This window comes from Lithobates pipiens, unplaced genomic scaffold (genome assembly GCF_037356315.1).
Source record: "Lithobates pipiens isolate NorthernLeopardFrog02 unplaced genomic scaffold, aLitPip1_a1.2 Scaffold_28, whole genome shotgun sequence".
NCBI classification, from domain to species: Eukaryota; Metazoa; Chordata; class Amphibia; order Anura; family Ranidae; genus Lithobates; species Lithobates pipiens.
Window position 1 is genome coordinate 188442913 of NW_027507789.1, and position 24344 is coordinate 188467256.

At 46.9% G+C, this 24344-nt stretch overlaps 1 protein-coding gene across 1 annotated transcript in view; it reads right to left on the reverse strand.

Moving 5' to 3' along the window:
* The window catches only part of NSF (N-ethylmaleimide sensitive factor, vesicle fusing ATPase), a 132580-nt gene extending 112788 nt beyond the window's left edge, over positions 1-19792 (reverse strand). The window contains exon 1 of the mRNA XM_077460152.1: positions 19648-19792. Within this exon, the coding sequence (XP_077316278.1) occupies positions 19648-19659 (12 nt within the window). The 5' untranslated portion in view covers positions 19660-19792. The remainder of the gene's footprint in view (positions 1-19647) is intronic.
* Positions 19793-24344: the final 4552 nt, after the last annotated feature.

The following is a 24344-nucleotide window of genomic DNA, read 5'->3' on the forward strand; positions in this document are numbered from 1 at the left end:
CAACCTGTAAGTCAGATATGACGACTCCCTTTTACATGTGTCCGATGTAACCCAGCAGGTCAAAGTTTAACACAGTCGTAAGTGCCGGTTCACACTATTGCGATGCCAATCGCATTTAATTCGCAGCGCCACTGCTGTTAACATTACATGCGATGTCTGTGCAGTGCGATGTCAGCCATACAGATAGCATGGCTGATATCGCACCGCATTCAGTCCAAACACGCACAGGACCCTTTTTTTCTGTTCGGACCAGAATCGGGTTGGCATGTGTGTTCACACATATGCGATCTGATTCATGTCCGAACTGTCAGTTCGCAGTGCGATATGCGAGCTGAAATGGGGGTGTCGTTAACATATAATGACACTCCCCAGCAGTTGGCATATGGTAGTGTGAACTGCCTTGCATGCCGGGTGCAATGTGGGAACCCGCAGTTGATTTGCAGGGTTCTCGCATCACAATAGTGTGAACCGGTGTTGTGACATATACAGTCCGGCCATCGAAAAGTGTCCACTCTGAACTGTGCAGGGGCATCGCTTGTGCAGTACGGAGAAGGAGATTCGGAAAATCTCAGAAGATGAATGGTGCCTGCGCCGTGAGTCCAGGTGCAAGCCCTACCATCCAAGTGGACATAGGGCTGAACATATTAGAGGGCCCACTCGCGGGCTCGCTTCACTCACCATGCTTCGGCACGGCCTCGCTTTGCTCGGCTCTTTTTATTCTGCCACTATGTCCACTTGGATGGTGGGGCTAGAACCTGGACTCACGGCGCAGGCGCCGTTCATCTTCGGCTATTTTCGGAATCTGCTTGTCCTGTGTACTGCGCATGCGCTGTACACAGTGGACACTATCCAACGGGACATCAGCACTAAAAGTCAAGCATAACAAAGGAACAAAGAGAACCAGAAAAAAGGAGGAACTAGCACATAAAAATACACAATACAAAAAGTGTGAAAGTTGAAAACAGAACATGTAAAGGATAATGGACACTGGTGTATTAATGCTATAAAGAAGATCTCCACCTAGGAACCATCAGAAACGGCAACACCTTAGAAAGAGACCGACACAGCATGCTGCAAAAAAAAATAAAAAATACACGAGCTCTTGCAAAGACATTACAGAATTTCAGCTGCTTTACTACTACACCTTCTGATTATCAAAGAAATGTCTCACAAAAGGAAGAATAACTAGGCCACATAAGACATTTGCGCAAGATCATACTGGTAAGGCCACATGCACATTGTACTCTTTTAGACGCCTTTTCTCCTTACAGGAGAAAAGGCAGCAGAAAAAAAAAAAATATGTTGAAAGCCGCATTCTTGCATGCATGTGCGCTCATGTGTTTGGTTTGAATGCATTCTATTGCCGAGAATATTAATGTATGCTGACCATTAGAATATATTAACGTGCAAACGCACATAAACACGACTAACGTTGAGGTGTTTGCACATTTTTATTTTTTCAGTCCAAAAGGCTCATCTTTGTTTCGATTAATCAGATAATAACCTTAAAGTGTGGTGTATAATTTAGTTAAAGCTAAAAAAAAAAAAAAAAAAAAATAAAAAAAAAAAAAAAAAAAAAAAAAAAGGTAATTTATTCTTAAATCTATATGTATTGGAAAATAAAAATAACCAACTATATGGTTAGGGAGCAAAATCTCTAAGCCACACTAAGAATAACAGACAGAAGAGATATACTGTATACACTATTAAAAGGTTGAATCTGGTAAACATCAGACTCAAAATCAAATTTATTTAAAGGAAAAAAAAAAAACTGTTTTGCAGATTTTCAGACGGAACTGTAATATATTCTGTATGACAGACTCCCTTGTCATAGGCAGGTGGCTTGATAAAAGCTCCCTACGCCTAACATGTCACGCTTCAAAAATTGCACACATTTTGCATTTTCTTTCTATCCTGCCTAAAAACACACCGATACTAAATTTAAAAAATCTTTTTTTATTAAAGTGGATGTTACCCCCAAATTTTTTTTTTTCATAATGTAGAGAATAAGATTTCCTATCATTTGAGCCTAGTTTTGCCACAAAGAGTTAATCCAGCGCTGAGCAATCCTCTTTTATTGTTCAGTGAGATAAATCTTGACAAACATAGAAAAACTTTGTCAAATCCTCCCCCTTGCTGGGAGTGTCAGGTGATTTACATATCTCGTGCACCAGCCTAAGAGACATGCATTATTTTTTAATTACCTCCCACTCCTTTCTGCTGCTGCACTGCAAGGATTGGCTGTTCCACACCTCAGCATGATTTGGCATGCTGAAGTCATGTGGGGACTTTTCTGGGTTTTGACTGGATATTAGAGATCATAGCAGAAGTTCAGTGTAAGAAATACACAGGAGAAAATGCATGTTGATAAGGGGAGTTGTAGAGGTGGGCGGGAAGTGTAGAGGTGGGCGGGGAGTGTACTAACATCACGATCCACCCACTGAGCCCTGGAAAACAGACTCACCCACAGAATCTGCAGTTTTTTGGGGGTCTCATAGCAGACAGAGGGGAGACCTTTGACAGATAAATATACATGCAGGAGGCATGTATATCCTTCTAGATATCCTTTCTAAACTACTGCAATATTGGTTAAGAGTGGGTTTACATTGACTTAAATTCTACCCAAAATAGGCTGACCGTGACCTTTTGACCTGGAACTTAAAGTGGTTGTAAACTCTCACAACACACTTTGACCTACAGGTAAGCCTAGATTAAGGCTTACCTGTAGGTCCAAGAAATATCTCCTAAACCTACACGGTTTAGGAGATATTTGGCAAAAGACAGGCACCGCTGTCTACGGCGCATGCGCGCAGGCGCACTGAGCGCGGCACCATCAACGGCGAATATGCCGCGCGTGGTGGCTCCTGCGCGCATGCGTGGGAGTGACGTCATCGCGACTTCGCCGAATGACATCGGCGGAGCAGCGAGACCCACCGAGAAGATGGATGGGCCGGACTACAGGGGTGACATCGCTGGCTCCTGTGTCAGGTAAGTGACACATAATGAGCTACTATGCGATGCATAGTAGTCCATTATGCTTTACCTTTGCAGGGAATGAAAGAGGAAGTAAACCCATCAGGGTTTACTTCCTCTTTAACCCCAACACTGGCATAACTTGGATTGCGTTTTGTTTGTTTGTGTTTTTATTTATTTTTAATACACTTTGGTTTGTTTACAGTTTCCTCTCCTGCAAGAAGAGGGAGATGCAGTGTATCTTTCTCTTCATGCAGAACAGGAAGTAAACACAGGGGCTGGACCACAGTGACCACTGTAATAGCCAATCGAAGGCTATCCCAGCGATCAGGTGACCTGGAACCAAGAGTCCCGGGTCCCGATCATTAGTACGTGACCCGGGGCTCTCAGAGAGGCCAGTTTCTGTGCACTATTGTTTCTGGACTGTACAAAAAAAATAGGAGATATCCATTACCATGTACCACCAAAAGAATGCCCAATTTGTCCTGAATAAAACAAGATATAATCCACCTGGCTAAACAAAGTAGTTGTGATGACATGTACAGTTTTAATAACATGTCAAAGTTTCAAAATTGTGCTTAAGCATTAAAAGAGAAGTATGTAAGGGACTTTCATTTAAAAATCATGCTTACAGTATGAGCAGTGCAAACACCGCAGAGCACTTCATTCTCAGAGCTCCCCGAGCAGAGAGCTGGTGACTATCAGTCATCATCTCTTTCCTCTGACCCCCTGCACTCACTGGAGCGCTGGGCTGTGGAGGGGGGCAAGAGCGGCCAGCTCAGGCTCTCAGCGCGTCACAGGTCCAAGCATGTGGGTGGATCCCGACCCCAGTGTCGTGATTGTGCCTGAGCCAGCTTTGTGACGTTAGCAGACACCGGACTTCAGCCCGCTGTCTGCTGAAAATGGGTCACAGGAGCGCAGAACAAACTGCACTCCTGTGATCCACAGGAGAAGTCCAGTCAAATGAGCATTGTCTGTACTTCTCCTTTAATGGACATCTCAGGTCAGTGGCTAACCCAATCCCATTTTAATAGAGACCATGGACAGTAGCCAGTTTAATTATGACGAAGAAGGAACTCTGAACCAGTAGGATCATAGATCACCTCATCACAGCTCTAAAAATACATGCAGAGAAATGGAAATTTGAAACAATAGTTGGGCAGACCGCTTTATTATCATGGTTATATTGGGAACTAAGATGTGGAGAAACACTAGGGGGTTGATTTACTAAAACTGGAGAATGCAAAATCTGGTGCAGCGGTGCATGGTACCCAATCAGCTTTTAACTTCAGCTTTGACGGGGAAAAATAAATAAAAATCAACTCCACTGTGTTAAAAACACAGTTTAAAAGTGACTATGAATGTTCTCAAACGCTTTGACGTGTGACCAGGACTTATCACACTGTGAAATGATCTATTTTTATAGGTGATATTATTCCAACATTCAATAAAACAAGATTCTAAGATTCACTTTTTTGCCCTCCTTTTTTTTTTCCCCGCACACACCATGTATAGATGTGGGTTTTTTGCTGTGCTCCCATTGGATAGCTGCCCCTCCAGTTTGGTGGATACGTTTGAGATGATTCCAGCCAAGAGATGATGCCATTGGAGATCCTGGGACCTCACATTCATTCAGGAGAGCCACCTATCTGGATATCCAGGCTTGTTTGATTCGATGTCCCTGACATCCGGGTCCATCCGTTCCGGTAAGAGTGCTCAATCTTACTCACCTTAAAAAGAGGAAGTAAACCCTTCCAAACAACTTGGACCTATAGGTAAGCCTAGATTAAGGCTTACCTGTAGGTCCAAGCAATATCTCCTAAACCTATATGGTTTAGGAGATATTTGCCCGAAAATGGGCACCGCTGTCTACGGCGCATGCGCCGTAGACAGCGGCGCGCAGGCGCACTAAATGCGGCAAATCCAAGAATGGATTTGCCAAATTTGTCGACTCCCGTGCGCATGCGCGGGAGTGACGTCATCGCGGCTTCGCCGTATGACAGCGGCGGAGCTGCGAGGCGCGACTCCCGTGCGCATGCGCGGGAGTGACGTCATCGCGGTTGCGCCGCTGTGATTCGTCGGAGCTGCGAGACGCCACAAGCAACATGGATGCGGCGGATTACAGGGGACAGCGGCGACTTCGCTGGCTCCTGTGTCAGGTAAGTGACACATAATGAGCTACTATGCGATGCATAGTAGTCCATTATGCTTTACCTTTGCAGGGAAAAAAAGAGGAAGTAAACCCATTAGGGTTTACTTCCTCTTTAAAGCCGAGTTCCAGGCTTTTTTTTGTTTATTAAAAGTCAGCAGCTACAAAAAGTGTAGTTTCTGACTTTTAATAAACAAACACTTACCTGTTCCACAGTCCAGCTATGCGGCCGAACAGGGTGTCGCTCCTCTATCCCTCTTCTCTGCCAGTGCCTTCATTGCCACTCTGGGCACCCGGCTATGACAGCTTTCAGCTTCATGGCTGGGCACGCACGGCGCATGCGCGAGTCGTGCTGTGCTCCCGAAGTGTCCCAGGAGATCGCCTAGAGGGAGGGGCCACCTAAGGCAAAAGGAGGAGTCGCCTTGGCAGTCCCTGGGCGGAAGGAGGAAGTACCCCTCCTAGCGAAGCCCTCAAAAAAAAAAAAATTTTTGAGTGGAACTCCGTTTTAAGGATTCATCAGTTTTGATTTCACCTTATATTGGAAGATCATCACTTCATTGTTGTGGACTTCTACACTTTTTTCTTTACAGGATTGGATTTTGTCATGGGACGGACATAGCATTTTCTGTTTCACGTATTCATATATTCCATTTTGTAGGATTTCAGTATTCATTTATTACTCTCACGAGTATTAGATTGTTTAGCACTTTATATGCACTAGGGCTGAAACGATTAATCGATATTATCGATAATAATCGATAATGAAAATCGTTGTCAACGATTTTCATTATCGATTAGTTGGTCCGCACCATGTGATCCGCGGAGCGGGCCGCAGCCTTCGGAAAGACCGCGGCTTCAGCCTAGCTTCGGAGCTGGCGGCCATCTTGGTACACCCGGCGGCGGCGAGCTGCGCACTGACGTCACCCCCAGCGCGGCGTTCAGCCTGTGTCAGCCCAAGTGAATGAATTCTGGAGGAGTCACGGAGTTCTGTCCCCGCACATCCCCCGTGGCGGGACTACCGGTCGGTTCTCCCTGCTGTATGTCAGTGTTATTTTAAGGTGCAGGATGAGTTCCTCAGTCCTCACATTGCTGGGGTCTGTGTATGGGGGGAGGGGGATTACTCTAACATTAACCCTTTCCATACAGCCTGCCTTGTCAAGTAGCAGATTGAATGAAGTTCAGCCCTCAGAGACTTCACATCTTCCCTCCAACTTTCCTAAAAAGTCCTGACTTCTTCTGTCCCCGCACATCCCCCGTCCTCTTCCTCTGTCCCCGCACATCCCCCGTCCTCTTCCTCTGTCCCCGCACATCCCCCGTCCTCTTCCTCTGTCCCCGCACATCCCCCGTCCTCTTCCTCTGTCCCCGCACATCCCCCGTCCTCTTCCTCTGTCCCCGCACATCCCCCGTCCTCTTCCTCTGTCCCCGCACATCCCCCGTCCTCTTCCTCTGTCCCCGCACATCCCTGCTTTCCAGCGCTGCCGTGATTGGAGGTTGTGCTCTGCACATGCGTGCATCCATCTCCAGGCTTCGGGGTGCCCTTCGCTCCATTTGGAGGAGTCGGCCGAGTCACATGTGGCGGGTCCGGACTGAGACTCCGCCCCACACCACCCCGGCACACCGAGGAGGAGCCGCTGTCACCATGAAGGGGTGAGAAAACCCGACACACCGGAGGGGGGGGGGGGGGGGGAGGGGAGCACTGAGAGGAGGTGGGGGAGTGACACCATGTGAGAGGGGAGGAATGTGTCATCTATACTGGGGGGGACGTGTGTGTGTGTGTGTGTGTGTGTGTGTGTATGTGTATATTTCTCCCCTCTTTTTTTTTTTTTTTTTTATCCGATTAATCGAAAAAATAAGTCGGCCGATTAATCGATTATGAAAATAATCGTTAGTTGCAGCCCTAATATGCACTATATTGTACTATTTGTTTTAGCGCTAAATTTTTTGCATCTTTACCAGATATATTGTTTAGATATATATTTAACAGACTACAGACAAAACCTATTAAAAAAGTGAAACTACACAATGAAAAGGCATATTAGGCCTTATTGGGCAACCAGATTATTCTTTGTATTTTTTAACACAGGTCCACAACCAGGAGGTAAATCTACTGGTTTGTGTTGGGTACAATGAAGAACACAGATACCTTTTCTTTCAGACACCTATTATGTTCAGCTGATCCATAGACGCTCTCTGAAGACAGTTCTTGGTCCCACCAGTTTCTGGACAATAAAGGTCACACTGACCATGAAACTGCGACTACTATTTTCCACTTTAAATATTTCTCCAGTTGTCTCCATTCTGTTTCCTAGAATCCTGGAATTTTGAATTGCTTTCTTTTGGTGATCCAGCCAGCAAATCTATTTTTCACAGCACAGACTCTCCAGCAGAACGTATCAGTTTATATGAATGAATGAATGAATAACTTATATAGCGCTACCTATGCAAGCTGAATCGCCTCAGGACACTTTTGCCGCCGGTGTCCATCTGTGGTATAAGCGCGGTCCTTTGCCCCATGGGGTCACAACGCGCTTACAAACACATACACATATTTGGCCAATTTTTTTCAACAGTATCTAATTAACCTACCAGCATGTCTTTGGAGTTTGGGAGGAAACCTACGCAAGCACAAGGAGAACATGCAAACTCCAGGCAGATGGTGTCGTGGTCGGGATTTGAACCAGCGACTCTATTGCTGCTAGGTGAAAGTGCTAACCACTACACCACTGTGCTGTTGTATGAATGAGACAAACCACTTAAAGAGGAAGTAAACCGTGATGGGTTTTACTTCCTCTTTTGCTCCCTGCAAATTAAAATCATAATGGGCTAGTATGCATCGCAGACCACAGACCGGGGCCACAGACTCCAGCTCTGTGACTGGCCGGAGCCACGTGACGTCACTCCCAATGCATGCGCGCAGGACCCATCAGTGACAGCCCATGCTGAGGAAGAAACGTCACGTAGGTCCGTTTCTTCACAGCACATGTGCCGATGACATCATCGGCGCACTACAAGAGAAATATCTCCTAAAACGGCCCACTACTTATAAGTAAGCCTTATTCTAGGCTTACCTATAGATAAAAGTCAGCAGGGACTTTAAGCATAGATAATACTGATTACCTTTTTTGCAGGGGAACAAACATCAAGTGGCCTTGAAACGGAAAAAGGCACACATGGCAGATCACGTAAACAAAGTAACCATCACACACAGTATACAGACTGAGTGATGTTGCCAGTATTTGATGGAAAAGAAACTAGGGATAAAACAAGAAAAGGGAGGAGGGAGAAAGGAAGCAGAGCAGAGCGAGGGCAGAGAGGACCAGGGAAGAAACACAAGAGAAGAAGAAACGGGATGGAGAACCAACAGAGAAAAGAGGGGCGGAAGGGACACCCGTCATTTCTCTAGTGGGGTGGGGCGAGGCATGTGGAAGTTCTGGAATTCCACTTTAACACTACCCCCCAGACCCACCCGACAATGATATTGTGTGCTGTGCCTCCTCTGGTCATTCCTCCAAAGCTGTCTCTCGCTAATACAGGTGGTACGTTACTGGCCAGATCACCAGATGAAAACAGAGGGGGAAAAGCCTACAAAAGAAAACTGATGCAGCCACCACATCTAATGATTCATAAATTGCAATACATTACATTCTTGGTTGGGCAGGGTGGATAAAAATCAATAATCCCTGAAAAAATAATAAATAAAAAAAAACACAGATTTTATTGAATTAACCACTTCAGGCCTGGAAGGGTTTACCCACTTCCAGACCAGGCAATTTTTTGCAACACGGCACTTTAACTGACACCCAAACAAAATTGACGTTGTTTTCTCCCCACAAATAGAGCTTTCTTTTGGTGGTATTTGAGTACCTCTGCATTTTTTTTTTTGCACTATAAAAAAATATATATATATTATTATATATACACACACACACACACACACGTGTGTGTGAAAAATGTATCAGTTTAGGCCGATATATGTACTCCTACGGCCATTTGCAGGATCGTGTCACCTTGCTGCAGTATAATGGCGGAGGCTGGTCGTCAAGTGGTTAAGTCCGATTTTTTTGATTTTTATCAAATTAATTTGAATAAAATGCTTTTGGATTACAAACATATCTAAAGATAGTTTTCTATTTAAGATACATTAAGAATTTAGTTTATTACGCATGAAATGGAGCTTAGTTATGTAGCGTGAGGCTGTATATTCTGCAATATTTACAGTTTTGGTAAACTCATTTAATGAATCCAAGCTCTGCAAGCTGAGATAACATGCACTGCATTGATGCATTTACACAATTTCACAGTAACCATGAGAATAAACAAAGATCGGGAATATCCCTTTATCCCATTGTTTTGCAAATCTATGTACATCACAAACTGTATGATTGTTTGAAGAGGTTGAAGATTGTTTGTATCTGTAGCATCCGACGGATTTTGTCCGAAACTGTTGCATACACACGGTCGGACGAAGTTGTCGGAAAATCCGATCGTTCAGAACGTGATGACGTGATTTCGTTACGTTCAGGCTAGTAGCCAATAGCTTTGGTGTAGGAATTTGATCTGAGCATGCATGGCACTTTGTCCGATCGGAATTCTCTACACATGATCGGGGTATGTCCGATCGAACCAGTTTGTCGGAAAATATTTCCAGCAAGTTGGAAAATTTGGTCCGACAGATATTCAGACGGAAAAAGTCCGATGCATACCACACACAGTCGGATTATCCGACAAAACGGTCCGATAGGACACATTCCGACGGATTCTCCGACCGTGTGTACAAGAGCGAGGAGGAAGGGCAAGCAGTAAAAATGAAAGTGAAACCTTCTAAGCAGCTTATAAACCGTATGATCTTTCTGCACATAGTGTGAAGTGCTTTATTCCTCCCTTGAGAAGCAAAATGACAGCATGCCGTAAAAGAGACCCAGTCTGGGAATATTTACTAACCTGACAACTTATTATGCTACATAGGAAACCTTCAATTTGTTTGTAAATATTAAAGATTCCAACTACCAGCAAGAATAAGTCCTTACATTTAAAGAGCACCTGTTATTTCAGATCCATCATGGCACAGCGCCTGTTAGTGGGCATCCACTCACCTGCTGCCGCCACGTCCCTCACCTTGTTGTGTCACTGCCACATCACCAGCTGTCCCATTAAAGTGAATGGGACCATCGTTAAGTCAACAGCGGGTCAGAGATGACAGTTGCTCTTTAAAAATTATTTAACCACTTGCTTACTGGGCACTTAAACCCCCTCCTATCCAGACCAATTTTCAGCGCTGATGCACTTTGAATGACAATTGCACGGTCATACAACGCTGTACCCAAATGAAATTGTCACCTGTGCGCTTTTATTTTTTGCTAAAAAAGTAAAAAGACCGAATTTAAAAAACATTTTTTTTTTTTTTTTGTTATAAAATTTTAAAAACTGGTAATTTTTGTCTGTCATTGATGTACGCTGATGAGGCAGCAGTGATGGGCAATGACCGGTTGCACTGACAGGCAGCACTTCTAGGTGGCACTGATTGGCACCACTGGTGGGCATTGATAGGTGGCAATTATGAGGCATAATTGCCTCTTCCGTTTCGGGACTGATATCCCTTTAAGGTAAGCCGGTGATCAGCTTTTTTTTCCTCCTCTGTCAGCGTGCGGAGAAAAAATAAAAAGTGATCACCAAGCTTTTGTTTAGATCATGTGATCAGCCGTCATTGGCTGACAGCATGGGATCGGCCCCTTACTCAGATTGGTGATAACCCGAGTCTCAGTGACTCGTGATCACAGGGCGTGCGCAGGTAGCGTGCACAGGGGAGGTCATCATACAACGGCCTCCCGGGAATTCAGATCCGCGCTGTGGCTGTTATTCGGCCATAGCGCGGATGTCAAGTGGTTAAACCAAGCCTTTTTACTAGCGATTTAAATCCCGATTCAAATCGACTTGATTTAAATCAAATCCACCCTGAGAATTTCATAATGTGCTAGTATACTTTGCATACTAGCACATTATGCCATTGTCTTGCAGGGTTGTTTTGTAGATTTTTGGATTTTCTGTTACGAATCTAAATGCAGTGCATGTTTATGAACCAGGGTGAATGTCTCTATTGAAAAACCATCCAGATTTGTAAGGGCCGGTTCACACAGCGAGGCGATGCGAGGCGACACGGCTCGCCTCGCCTTGCTCCCGCAAGTCGCCCCCGTTCTGTACAATGGAACCGTTCTGAGAGGAGCGACTCGAGTCGCTCCGACTCAGAAAAAAGGTTCCTGTACTACTTCGGGGCGACTTCGGGGGCGACTTGCATTGACTTCTATACAGAAGTCCTCTGCAAGTCGCCGCTGAGGTCCCCGCAGGTCGCGGCGAGGCAAGTCGGAGACGCCTCGCCGCGCCTCGCTGTGTGAACCGGCCCTAAATGAAGAACAATTGTAAATGTATATATTTTTTTCCTTTACACCCATGTGAATGAGGCCCCAAGGTTCCATTCACATAGGGTTATTAGCTGGGTGCTCTGTGCAGGCTTGCCTTTTACAACCCGCCCATGCAGGCGCCCCTTTGTTGTCTAGTGGGTCATGTGGTTGCCCCTGTGTCCCAATATGACATGTGGGTGCGGGTCCCTGAACACATACAGGAGGAGTTCAGGGACCTGCACCCCTACACGCCCACATGTCGTATTGGGACAAAGTGTCTGTCTGTGCAGCTGCATGTCCCACTAGAAAACAAGAGGACATCGGCACGGGATGCACACAATACCTTTGCATCCCCATGCAGGCAAAAAAAGACAACCCTGTACAGCGCTCACAGATAAGTGTCACATGTGAACAGGACCTAAAGGCCTGGTTCACACACATGTAGTCTGCCTTTCATCTGTTTCTGCAGTGCTTTTTTTTTTGCACACGCGTTTTTATTTTTTTGAAGAGTTTTTATCCTTGTATTTTTTATTTTTATTTTTTTGGACAATTTGTGATTGGGCAGTTTAAAACACAAAACGCTTGAAAATACATGCATTTCTGCAGCATCGCCATTGAAGTCTGTTAAACCAAAAGCACAACATTTTGCATTTAAAAAAAAAAAGTCCCTGACCCTTTCCAAAAACGCAGCAGCTGAAAAAAAAAAAAAAAAGCATAGGATGGTAGTGAACAAGGCAACCATGTTAAATGGACTGTAGTGCGTGTCTGAAAAAAGCACCAAAAACCACAAAAGGTGTGACCCAGGCAAAAGGGCTGCATACAGTGCTGCGGTCTTGATCAGAACTCGGAGATTGTCCCAGGTGCTGATAACGAAGGAGAACCTTCTCAACAGGTGTGAGAGACAGTCATAGAATCAAAAAGCTATTCATCAGCCAAAAAGGTTTAGAGCCCTTTCACACTGAAAGCTCCCGGGCATCAGCAGCATAGCGGCGCTATTTTTAAACCCCTTTCACACTGGGGCGTCGGGGCGGTTGGCGGTAAAGCGCCGCTCGTTTTTGCAGGGATTTTCAGCCGCTAGCGTGGCAGTTTTAACCCCCGCTAGTGACCGAAAAAGGGTTAAAACGACCCGCAAAGTGCAGCGGCGCTTTGCCAGCGGTTCTGCAGTGGTGCCCATTCAGTTCAATGGGCAGGATCAGTGTATACACCGCTCCAAAGATGCTGCTTGCAGGACATTTTTTAGCGTTCTGCCAGCGCACCGTTCCAGTGTGAAAGCCCTCCGGCTTTCACACTGGAGAGACAGGAGAGGCGCTTTACAGGTTCTATGCAGGCGCTATTTTTAGCGCCGTAGCGCCTGTAAAGCACCTCAGTGTGAAAGGGATCTTAGAGGCGCTATTCGGCCACTAGCGGGGAGGTTTTAACCCCTGCTAGCAGCCGAAAAAGGGTTAAATCCACCCGCAAAACGCTGCTGTAGCACTGGGTTTGCAGCTGAGGCTTTTTTCAGGCGCTATTTTTAGCACTAAAGCGCCTGAAAAACGCCTTCAGTGTGAAAGGGGTCTTACTAAAAATCTTGTAGGTTACTTTCACATGGGGCGTTGGCGGTAAAGCGCCGCTATTTTTAGCGGCACTTTACCATTGTTTTTGCTGAGGTTTTTGGACGCTAGCAGGGCATTTTTAACCCCCGCTAGCGGCGGAAAAAAGAGTTAAAATGACCCACCAAGCGCCTCTGCCCATTCATTTCAATGGGCAGGAGCGGTGTATACACTGCTCTTTCACCGCTCCAAAGATGCTGCTTGCAGGTGTTTTTTTAACGTCCTGCCAGCGCATCGCCTCAGTGTGAAAGCCCTCGGGCTTTCACACAGAGACTGCAGGGGAGCCGTTTTTCAGGTGCGATTCTTAGCCCAAAAGCACCTGAAAAAATGCCTCAGTGTAAAAGGGGTCTTAGGGTCCTTTCACACGGGGCGGATCAGTTCTGATCCGCCCCGTGGATATCCGTTTGCTCAGCGGGGATCACTCCGCCGATCCCCGCTGAGCAGGGAGATGACAGCTCCGTCTCTGCACACTCCGCAGGGACGGACCTGTCACAGCGCCGCTCTCCCCTATGGGAGATCGGATGACGACGGACCGCAGTGCCCGTCGTCACCCGATCCGATCCGCAGACGGATGGAAAAATAGCTTTTTCATCCGTTACACTTTTTCGGATCGGAGCGGGTCGGATGTCAGCGGACATGTCACCGCTGACATCCGACGCTCCATAGAGCTCTATGGAGCACCCGTTCAGGTCCGCCTGAAAAACTGACAGGCGGGCCTGAACGGGACGTCAGTGTGAAAGAGGCCTTAATGTTTATAGCTCACTTGGGCTTTGTTCACACGGATGGACAGTGGGGGGTGGGGAGTAGTAAGAACAGGCAATTAAGCAGTGGTTTTATTGCTCCCAACTGGCCACTTACAAGAGAACATGCAGCCTCTCGTTATTTTACACATGCCATGACTGCAATGCTTTACAATTTGTTACCCCAAGTTACATTGGGCAGACAGTTTCACCCTCAAAAGCAACTTTTTTAAAAGGAGCAGTAGAGACTAGAGACTGCTGCAAGTGTGAACAATCTCTTAAAAAATTTTTTTCCTTAACATTACTGGAACAACATTTTTAAAAGGCTGGGGCAAAAAAAGAACCCCAAAAAAATTCAACTATACTAAATATTTCATAAGCCAAATGCAGTCAGAATTATAAAAGGCTTGCTTAGTCATTGCTACAGGTTACTGCATCTTCCTTTTACGCTAATAAATGCAGGCCACTGGAAGCTTCACACCCATCTGCATTGCTGCAACCCGACAAGACCCAGAAATCAAATCATGACATAAAACTCCCACTGCCACTGCTATCTGATCCACAACAAACCAACAGCCAGCCGGGAGAAGACAATGCCTTTGGAAGAAGCCAACATCTCCAGCTAGCGGGAAAAAAAAGACTAATTTAGATGCTCGCATCTCCCACTGGGAGGGAGAGGGCAACACACAGCAGCAAATTATAGAATATTAATCACGGGAGGAGCATCAACTCCAAATGTACTGAGGAGCGGTGTTTCCATCATCATCAGACAATCCCTTAGCTTCATCCTACACGCAGGCTGCCACAAACATCAGCACAGTGACAAATGACAATAGTCACATGACTACAGCTAGACCTTAACAATGACATGTACAACATCCTCTGCACAATACCAGTGCCCGGTCACCCCTCTGCACAATACCAGTGCCCGGTCACCCCTCTGCACAATACCAGTGCCCGGTCACCCCTCTGCACAATACCAGTGCCCGGTCACCCCTCTGCACAATACCAGTGCCCGGTCACGGCTCTGCACCATACCAGTGCCCGGTCACGGCTCTGCACCATACCAGTGCCCGGTCACGGCTCTGCACCATACCAGTGCCCGGTCACGGCTCTGCACCATACCAGTGCCCGGTCACGGCTCTGCACCATACCAGTGCCCGGTCACGGCTCTGCACCATACCAGTGCCCGGTCACGGCTCTGCACCATACCAGTGCCCGGTCACGGCTCTGCACCATACCAGTGCCCGGTCACCCCTCTGCACCATACCAGTGCCCGGTCACCCCTCTGCACCATACCAGTGCCCGGTCACCCCTCTGCACAATACCAGTGCCCGGTCACCCCTCTGCACAATACCAGTGCCCGGTCACCCCTCTGCACAATACCAGTGCCCGGTCACCCCTCTGCACAATACCAGTGCCCGGTCACCCCTCTGCACAATACCAGTGCCCGGTCACCCCTCTGCACAATACCAGTGCCCGGTCACCCCTCTGCACAATACCAGTGCCCGGTCACCCCTCTGCACAATACCAGTGCCCGGTCACCCCTCTGCACAATACCAGTGCCCGGTCACCCCTCTGCACAATACCAGTGCCCGGTCACCCCTCTGCACAATACCAGTGCCCGGTCACCCCTCTGCACAATACCAGTGCCCGGTCACCCCTCTGCACAATACCAGTGCCCGGTCACCCCTCTGCACAATACCAGTGCCCGGTCACCCCTCTGCACAATACCAGTGCCCGGTCACCCCTCTGCACAATACCAGTGCCCGGTCACCCCTCTGCACAATACCAGTGCCCGGTCACCCCTCTGCACAATACCAGTGCCCGGTCACCCCTCTGCACAATACCAGTGCCCGGTCACCCCTCTGCACAATACCAGTGCCCGGTCACCCCTCTGCACAATACCAGTGCCCGGTCACCCCTCTGCACAATACCAGTGCCCGGTCACCCCTCTGCATAATACCAGTGCCTGGTCACCCCTCTGCATAATACCAGTGCCTGGTCACCGCTCTGCATCATAGTCCAATCACACAGATACACAATGCATTTACTGGAAGAGAAGCACTTTGCTGGCTTTCACATCTGCATGAATTTCCCAGGGGATGTTATTTACTTTCTGCCTTCAAAAGATTTAATTCAAGCAATGCTAACAAGTAGAGTTTCGTACGTCCACACCAGCCTGAGCACTAAACCGCAGGTCCATCATTACAATGCAAGCCACTGAACTTGACGTCACAAAATGACACTTCATTCCAGTTTATGTGCAGCAGCGGTGAATTCTGCCAAGTCAATGTGTAACATGTCTGAATTTATACACAACCCACCATTGTGGTGTATACAGGGCACACAGAGGACAAGGTATTTCTAGGTACTCCTGGCACTGAACCTGCGCTGGTTAAGGATAAGCTCAGGCGTGATCAGATCCTAATCCAAGCCTGACTGCCCATCACCAGTCATGACTCAACCTGCAGCCGCACAAATACAAGGGGCGTGTCTACATGCGGCTGTGGGGCAAGGGTACGTCTTGGACACTTATGATTGGTGGGCCACAGTGACAGGTTTTTGGTGTGGCAGGTTAGGGGGGTTCTGACTAGGATATGAACACACCTGAGCTCCCAGATGTTTTGGAACTACATTTCCCATGCTGCTCAACTACACTGCAGAGTATCATGGGAAATGTTTTTCCAAAACATCTGGGGTGCCAAGGTTCGCCATCACTGCACTATACATTGTGCACAAGATAGCTGTGTTTAGATGTGGACGCACCGTCCAGCCCTGCTGTCAGTAGCCTGTAAACCTCTATCCAGGCTAACGTTAGGGCAGTATGCTCCCAGGAAGAATGGCCTGAAAGCCGACTTCTAAGGCACTGATGGCGAACCTTGGCACCCCAGATGTTTTGGAACTACATTTCCCATGATATTAAACTACAATGCAGAGTGTATGAGCATCATGGGAAATGTAGTTCCAAAACATCTGGGGTGCCAAGGTTCACCATCACTGTTCTAAGCCTTCATCACATTAGTAGCCCCAGGTGCACCTTCTAGCTGCAGCAGCTTTCAGCCTCTCATAGAGCTTAAAGAGGAAGTAAACCCTGATGGGTTTTACTTCCTCTTTGTTTCCCTGCAAAGGTAAAGCATAATGGGATACTATGCATTGCATAGTAGCCCATTATGTGTCACTTACCTGACACAGAAGAAGCCCACGATGTCCCCGTCTTCCTCACTAGTAGAGAGCATCCATTCTTCACCCCTCTTCCTTCCGGGGCCACAAACTCCCGCTATGTGACTGGCCGGAGTCGCCTTTAACGGCTTGACCCGAGCTAGAAACATCACAGCGTGCCCTTTCTAATTCCGGCACATGCACAGAAGAAACCGGCGTGTGGCGATTTGCAAATATCTCTTAGACCATGCAGGTCTGGGAGATATTTCAAGCACCTACAGGTAAGCATTAATCTAAGCTTACCTGTAGGTTAAAGTGGTTGTAAAGGGTTTACAACCACTTTAAAGCTGAGTTCCAGCCTGGGTGAATATTTTTTTTTAAAAATCAGCAGCTACAAATATTGTAGCTGCTGACTCTTAATATAAAAAGGTCACTTACTTGTCCAGGGGGCCCGTGATGTCGGCACCCGAAGCTGACCTGTCCATTGGCTCTGGATGCAGTACCGGCATCCTAACTAGGATTAACAGGAAATGAAGCCTTGCAGCTGCCTATTGCCTGTTTCTTACTGTGCATGCGCGGGTCGTACTGCACTTTCTGAATGGTCCGGCTGTCTTCTGGTACCTGTGTGTCTCATAGAAAGCGGGGGAGGGCAGAAGTTTGGATCATTGCTGTGCAATGATGTGGCGATCTTACATGGAAGTGGGAGGGGATACCTGGTATTGAAAGGTATTCGCTCCCTCCCTCCGAAAGGTGCCATGTGTGGCTCTGGGGGAGGGAGTGAACCTCCCCCTCTGCTCTTGGGTGGAACTGTGCTTTAACAGGCTGCCGGAAGCTTGCGTGGGTGGATGTGCTCCTCCGCCTGCACCTCATACCGGGGCTAAATGCACAGCAGGGCCTTAGGGCTCATTCACACAGGCGTGATTATATATACACATGTGTATGTAGAGCCATCTTTGGCTGAAAGGGATGTTCAGGTGTTCCACGCATCCACCTGCAGGCAGTTCCATTCGTGTCTATTGGGGTGCAGTGGCTGCATAGACACAGGCGCTGGACCAGTTTAAACAGCTGTGCAGGTGCGTGTCCCTGAATACAGACTGTCTGTGTATTGGGGGGGGGTGGCACGCACACCTGCACGGATGTCAAATTGGAACCAGCAACTGTGTCCATGCACCCACTGCGCCCCAATAGGCATGAATCAGACTGCCTGCAGGCGGATGAATGAAACACCTGAACATCCTGTGCAGGCGCAGATGGCTCTATACCTAGAAGTACACCCATGTGAATGACGCCTTAGATCAGCGATGGCAAACCTTGACACCCCAGATGTTTTGGAACTACATTTCATATGATGCTCATGCACTCTGCAGAATAGTTGCGCATCATGGGAAATGTAGTTGCAAAACATCTGGGGTGCCAAGGCTCGCCATCACTGCCTTAGATCTACCAACCCTGTGTAATACCAGGACTAACCTAAACAACCCAATCCGTATTATAAAATCAGACAGGCCCTCAGGCCTTTGTACTACATACATGATGTCAGATCTAAGGACCCAATCACATCCGCGCCTTCCATGCAAGCGCCTCACTCGAGGTGCCATTCATTGTTAATGACACCCCAGACATGGCCGGAAGATGTGGATTTTCACGTGTGTTCACGCCCAATGCCCCAAAAAAAGCTGCAGGTGCTTCTTTATTCCAATGAAAGGGATGCCCTACGACTGAAAACGCGAACAACGTCTTTATGCCACGTACAGATGCGATCGGTGCAATCAGATTGTATAGTCTGTGCCAGGGGCATTACTAGGTCTACAAAAGATCTGGGGCTTGAGCCCATAGCATCGTAGTAAAGAAAGTCATACGCTTGGGCGGGCATACACATGTATATAGAGTGTGTGTGTGTGTGTATATATATATATATATATATATATATATATATATATATATATATATATATATTCCAGAGAGCCTCCCCCTTACATCAGGGTCCCCAGAGAGCCGCCCACTTTTGTCAGGGTCCCCAGAGAGCCCCCCCTCCCCTTGGGGACCCCTGCAGAGACTCAGGGCTATAGCCCCAAAATCCACCCCCTAGAGACGCCACTGGTCTGCGCCCAATATTCTACAGTGCCCGTTCACGCCTGAGTGCCGTGCGAACGCTCAGAATAAACACGGGATCATCCCAATAGAATTCAATAACTTAAAAAAAAAAAAAAAAAGAAAAGCGCAAGCTTTTGGTGCGACTTCACGTCTCTCCTCAATCCTCTCCTAGTAGCCGGCTTTTTATTGGCTAAAAAACAAAGACGTTCATTCCTGAAAATGTGAAAAAAAAAGTGTGCAAATGTGCTAAAGACGAGCGAGGCCGGCGGCGATCGGTGTGAGTGTAAACCTCCGACTGCCGAGTCCGACTGTATTATCTTCATCATTACAGAGATATATATAGGAAGAGAGAAATATAAATATATAACTAGAGGTCATAATATACAGATAGAAACAAACAGATCTATAGAGGGACGTATATCTATGTATGAATGGAACACACGCACATACAGCCCCTTCCTCCATAGGTCCCCTCAGTGTCATGGCGGAGCGGCTCTGTACGCTCCCCTTCTATAAACCATACTGTGAGGTGACCCGTCACTCACCCGGCCCGCCATGCCCGCTCCTGTCACCTCACACCGTCTCCACCGGCTGACAGAACCTCAAACACCAGCTCAGCAAAGGGGGCCGGTGCGATTCTAACAGTGGGAGGGACTCCGCTCAATCACATGACTCGCTACAACAACAGCTTAGGGCGTCAGCACGTAACCCGGAAGAAGGGCAACGCTCGATGCGCATGGTGAATTCTGGAGAAAAAAAAAAAAAGGCCCCAATTATTTATTTTCTTTTATTTTACTGTGCTTCTACTTGGGATGTGTTGTTTTTTGCTTAAGACAGTAATTCATATTAGCTTTTTATTTACATTAATTTTACTCCTTCTAGCTGTCTTCCAGCTTTTTGTTTTTCCTTTTTATTTAACCACTTGCCCACAAAGTGGTTGTAAACCCTTACAACCAACTTTGACCTACAGGTAAGCCTAGATTTAGGCTTACCTGTAGGTCCAAGAAATATCTCCTAAACCTACACGGTTTAGGAGATATTTGCCGAAAGACAGGCACCGCTGTCTACGGCGCATGCGCCGAAGACAGCGGCGCACTGAGCACGCCATTGTCAATGGCGATATGTCGCGAGTGGCGGCCCCCGTGCGCATGCGCGGGAGTGACGTCATCGCGGCTTCGCCTAATGACAGCAGCGGAGCAGCGAGACCCACGAGAAGATGGATGCTCCGGACTACAGGGGACAGAGGTGACTTCGCTGGTTCCTGTGTCAGGTAAGTGACACATAATCGACTACTATGCGACGCATAGTAGTCCATTATGCTTTACCTTTGCAGGGAATCAAAGAGGAAGTAAACCCATCAGGGTTTACTTCCTCTTTAACCACTTGCTTACTGGGCACTTAAACCCCCCTCAGTCCCAGACCAATTTTCAGCTTTCAGCGCTGATGCACTTTGAATGACAATTGCGCGGGCATACAACACTGTACCCAAATGAAATTTTTATCATTTTTTTCCCACAAATAGAGCTTTCTTTTGGTGGTATTTAGTTACAGCTCGGAGTTTTATTTTTTGCTAAACAAACAACAAAAAAATGCAAAAAAAAAAAAAAAATCATGTTTTAATAGTTTGTTATAAAATTTTGCAAACGGGTCATTTTTCTCCTTCATTGAAGTGCGCTGATTAGGCGGCACTGATAGGCTGCATTGGTGGGCACTGATGGGCTGCATTGGTGGGCACTGATAGGCTGCATTGGTGGGCACTGATAGGCTGCACTGGTGGGCACTGATAGGCATAGTTAAGGCGGCACTAATAGGCACAGATAAGGCGGCACCGATGGGCACAGATAAGGCGGCACTGATGGGCAAAGATGGGCACAGATAAGATGGCACGGATGGGTGGCACGGATGGGTGGCACGGATGGGCACTGATAGGTACCACAGATAGATGGGACTGATGGGCACTGATAGGTGGCACTGATGGGCGGCACTGCTGGGCACTGATGGGCGGCACTGGGGTGCAGCACCTTTGAGGCAGATTGTGGGCACTGACGGGGGGCACTTACTTTTATTCAGGATGGCACTGCGGGGGGCAGGTGGGCACTGGCAGGGGGCAGGTGGTTGCTTGTATTGCTGGCCGTGATCGGGACTGATGTCCCGATCACGGCCGCCGGTGATCGGCTTTTTTTTTTCTCCTCGCGCTGTCAGCGCGAGGAGGAATAATAGCCGATTACCGGCTCCGTTCTATCACATGATCAGCTGTCATTGGCTGACAGCTGATCACGTGATAAGGGGTCGGGATCGACCCCCTTGCACGGATCGGTGATCAGGCGAGTCTCATGGACTCGCCGATCACAGAGCGCGCCGCAGGCCGCTCGTACACGGGACGACGTCAATAGACATAGTCCCGGAAATGTAGGTCCGCGCTAATGCCGTCATTTGGCAATAGCGCGGATCCCAAGTGGTTAAACCCCCTTTCTAACCAGACCAATTTTCAGCTTTCGGTGCTCTCACACTTTGAATAACAATTACTCAGTCATGCAACACTGTACCCATATGAAATTTTTGTCCTTTTTTTCACACAAATAGAGCTTTCTTTTGGTGGTATTTAATCACTGCTGGGTTTTTTTTTTTTTTTTTTTGCGCTATAAATCGAAAAAGACTGAAAATTCTGGGGAAAAAAAATCTTTGTTTCTTTTAAAATTTATTGCAGAGTATTGGCAGAGTACTGCACAGTATTGCAGAGTAGGGGCAGAGTATTAGCACAGAGCAGCACTGTGGGCACTATACATCCAGCCCATAGCGCTGCTGCCATCTCTACCCCCTCTCCCTGTACCCATCGGTACAGAGAGGGGAGGGAGGAACCGGCGTCATGACGTGACGCCGGTTTGTTTACAAGTGATCACGCCGTCATTTGACGGAACAATCACGTGGTAAATGGCCGCTATCATGATAATGCACCTGGCAGTCAAGGATGTCCCCCTGGGGCGCACAGGAGCAAGATTCTGGGAGCCGACCGCGCTGTAGCCGTCTTTCGGCTATGGCCCGGTCGGCATGTGGTTAACATTTATTTTTTTGGCCTCCCCAAGTTGCCAGTGTACTAAAACAACTCTTGTCACAATGCCTGCAAAGAGATGAAAGTGATTATAAAGATGATTATTTTTATTATTATTAAAATAATGAACATGTTATCATAGCTCCCAACTGTCCCTGAATTGGAGGGACTGTCCCTGAATTGAAGCACTGTCCCTCATTCCTCCTCATTTTGGTCTGATCTATATAGATGTATATAAAATGCACTTTTTATGTATCAAAAAGTGTTTCCCAGTGCTAAACCTTTCATCTGATTTCTAAATTGCTGTATTTGTAAATTCCAAAAGCCAATATAAAGGAATAATAGTGGTAAAAAAAAAAAAAGTTGGGAGGTATGTGTTATATTTACAGTGCCTTGAAAAGGTATTCACACCCCTTGAAATTTTCCAAATTTTGCATAGCTCCCAACTGTCCCTGATTTGGAGCAAGGTCCCTCTGTCCCTCATTCCTCCTCATTTGTCCTTCATTTTGGTCTGATCCTCATAATTGTATATAAAATGCATTACTCCTCTTTCAGAAAGTGTCTCCCAGTGCTAAACCTTTCATCCAAATTCTAAATTGCTGCTTTTTAAAATTTTAAAAGCCAATATAAAGGAAAAGCAGTGTAGTAAAGGAATAGTAAAAAAAAGTGGATTTAACTAATCCTTTTTTTTTTTGGTTAATTCTTCTTTAAGGGGGTGTGGCAGGGGGCATGTGCTATGCTTACATACCTTTGCTAAGAGGTGTCCTTCATTCCCATCTCAAAACATGGAGCAGTGTTGTGCCTATGTAAACAAGGCATACCACTGATCTATCAGGGATCTCTCTTTTCTTCCAGTGTATCCGCCCGCCACACAGTTAGAAAGCACCTCCCAGGGACACATTTAACCCTTTGATCGCCCCTGGTGGTAACCCCTTCCCTGCCAGTGTCATTTATATAGTGATCAATGCATTTTTTTTAGCACTGATTACTGTATTGTGTCACTGGTTCCCAAAAAGTGTCACTTAGTGTCCAATTTGTCCACCACAATGTCACAATCCTGCTAAAAATTGCTGAATATAAGAACTATGGCCAAAAAGCCATACATCCGACATGGATACAAGACTAAGCGATTTAACTATCCATGAAAACATAGGAACTGGGGTGCAGAAAAATGGCAATGGGTGATCAGTCAAAATTTGAAATATTTGGCTGTAGCAGGAGGCAGTTTGCCAAAGATCTGGAGAGCGCTCCAATAATGAGTGTCTGTAGGCAACAGTGAAGCATGGTGGAGGTTCCTTGCAAGTTTGGGGCAGCATTTCTGCAATACAGGCAGTCCCTGAGTTACAAACATCTGACTTACATATGACTCATACTTACAAAAGGAGAGAGACAACAGTAAGTGGGAGGAAGGAACTCATAGGAAGGGAAATTCATCCCAGTAAGAGTTATCATGAAGCTTTATCACCAAAAAATATTCAAAATCCAATTATCACGGGGACAGAAAGTGAGGTGAAATGTTCAGAACAGAGGCACAGACATCAAAACAAACATTACAGGGGTGTTAAAGGGGTTGTAAAGGGATTTATTTATTTGTTTATAATAAGAAACATATCATACTTACCTCCACTGTGCAGTTCGGGGCCACTCTTTTGCACAGAGTGGCCCCGAACCTCCTCTTCTGGGGTCCCCCGGTGGCACTGGTGACTCCTCCTCATATCCAATGTCCGTGTTGGAGAAGTGCTCTCCTTGGTGGACACCCATGTGGGCAGGCTCCCGAGTCCCGCATCTGTGTCCAGTCACACAGAATACAGGATTCGGCGCTGTGTCATTGGATTTGATTGACAACAGCTGGAGCCAATAGCTGCGTTGCTATCAATCTATCCAACCAGGACACGAGACACCAGCTACAGATGGTGTGCTCATTCCTGGCCAGAGAAAGGTAAGTAAAACGGGGGGGGGGGGGGGGGGGCTGCAGCACTATAGAAAGTTATTCACCTTATTGCATAGAATGCATTAAGGCGAAAAACAATGAGGGTTTACAACCCCTTTAAGAACAAACCTACCGACCCTATCTTGTTTGTCACCCAGGGACTGCCTGAACCCGGGTTTTCAAGGACATCTGTGAAACACAAAGTGGATGTATACCTTTTGTAGCTTTTGAGAAATATATTTAAAGCAGAACTAAACCCTCCT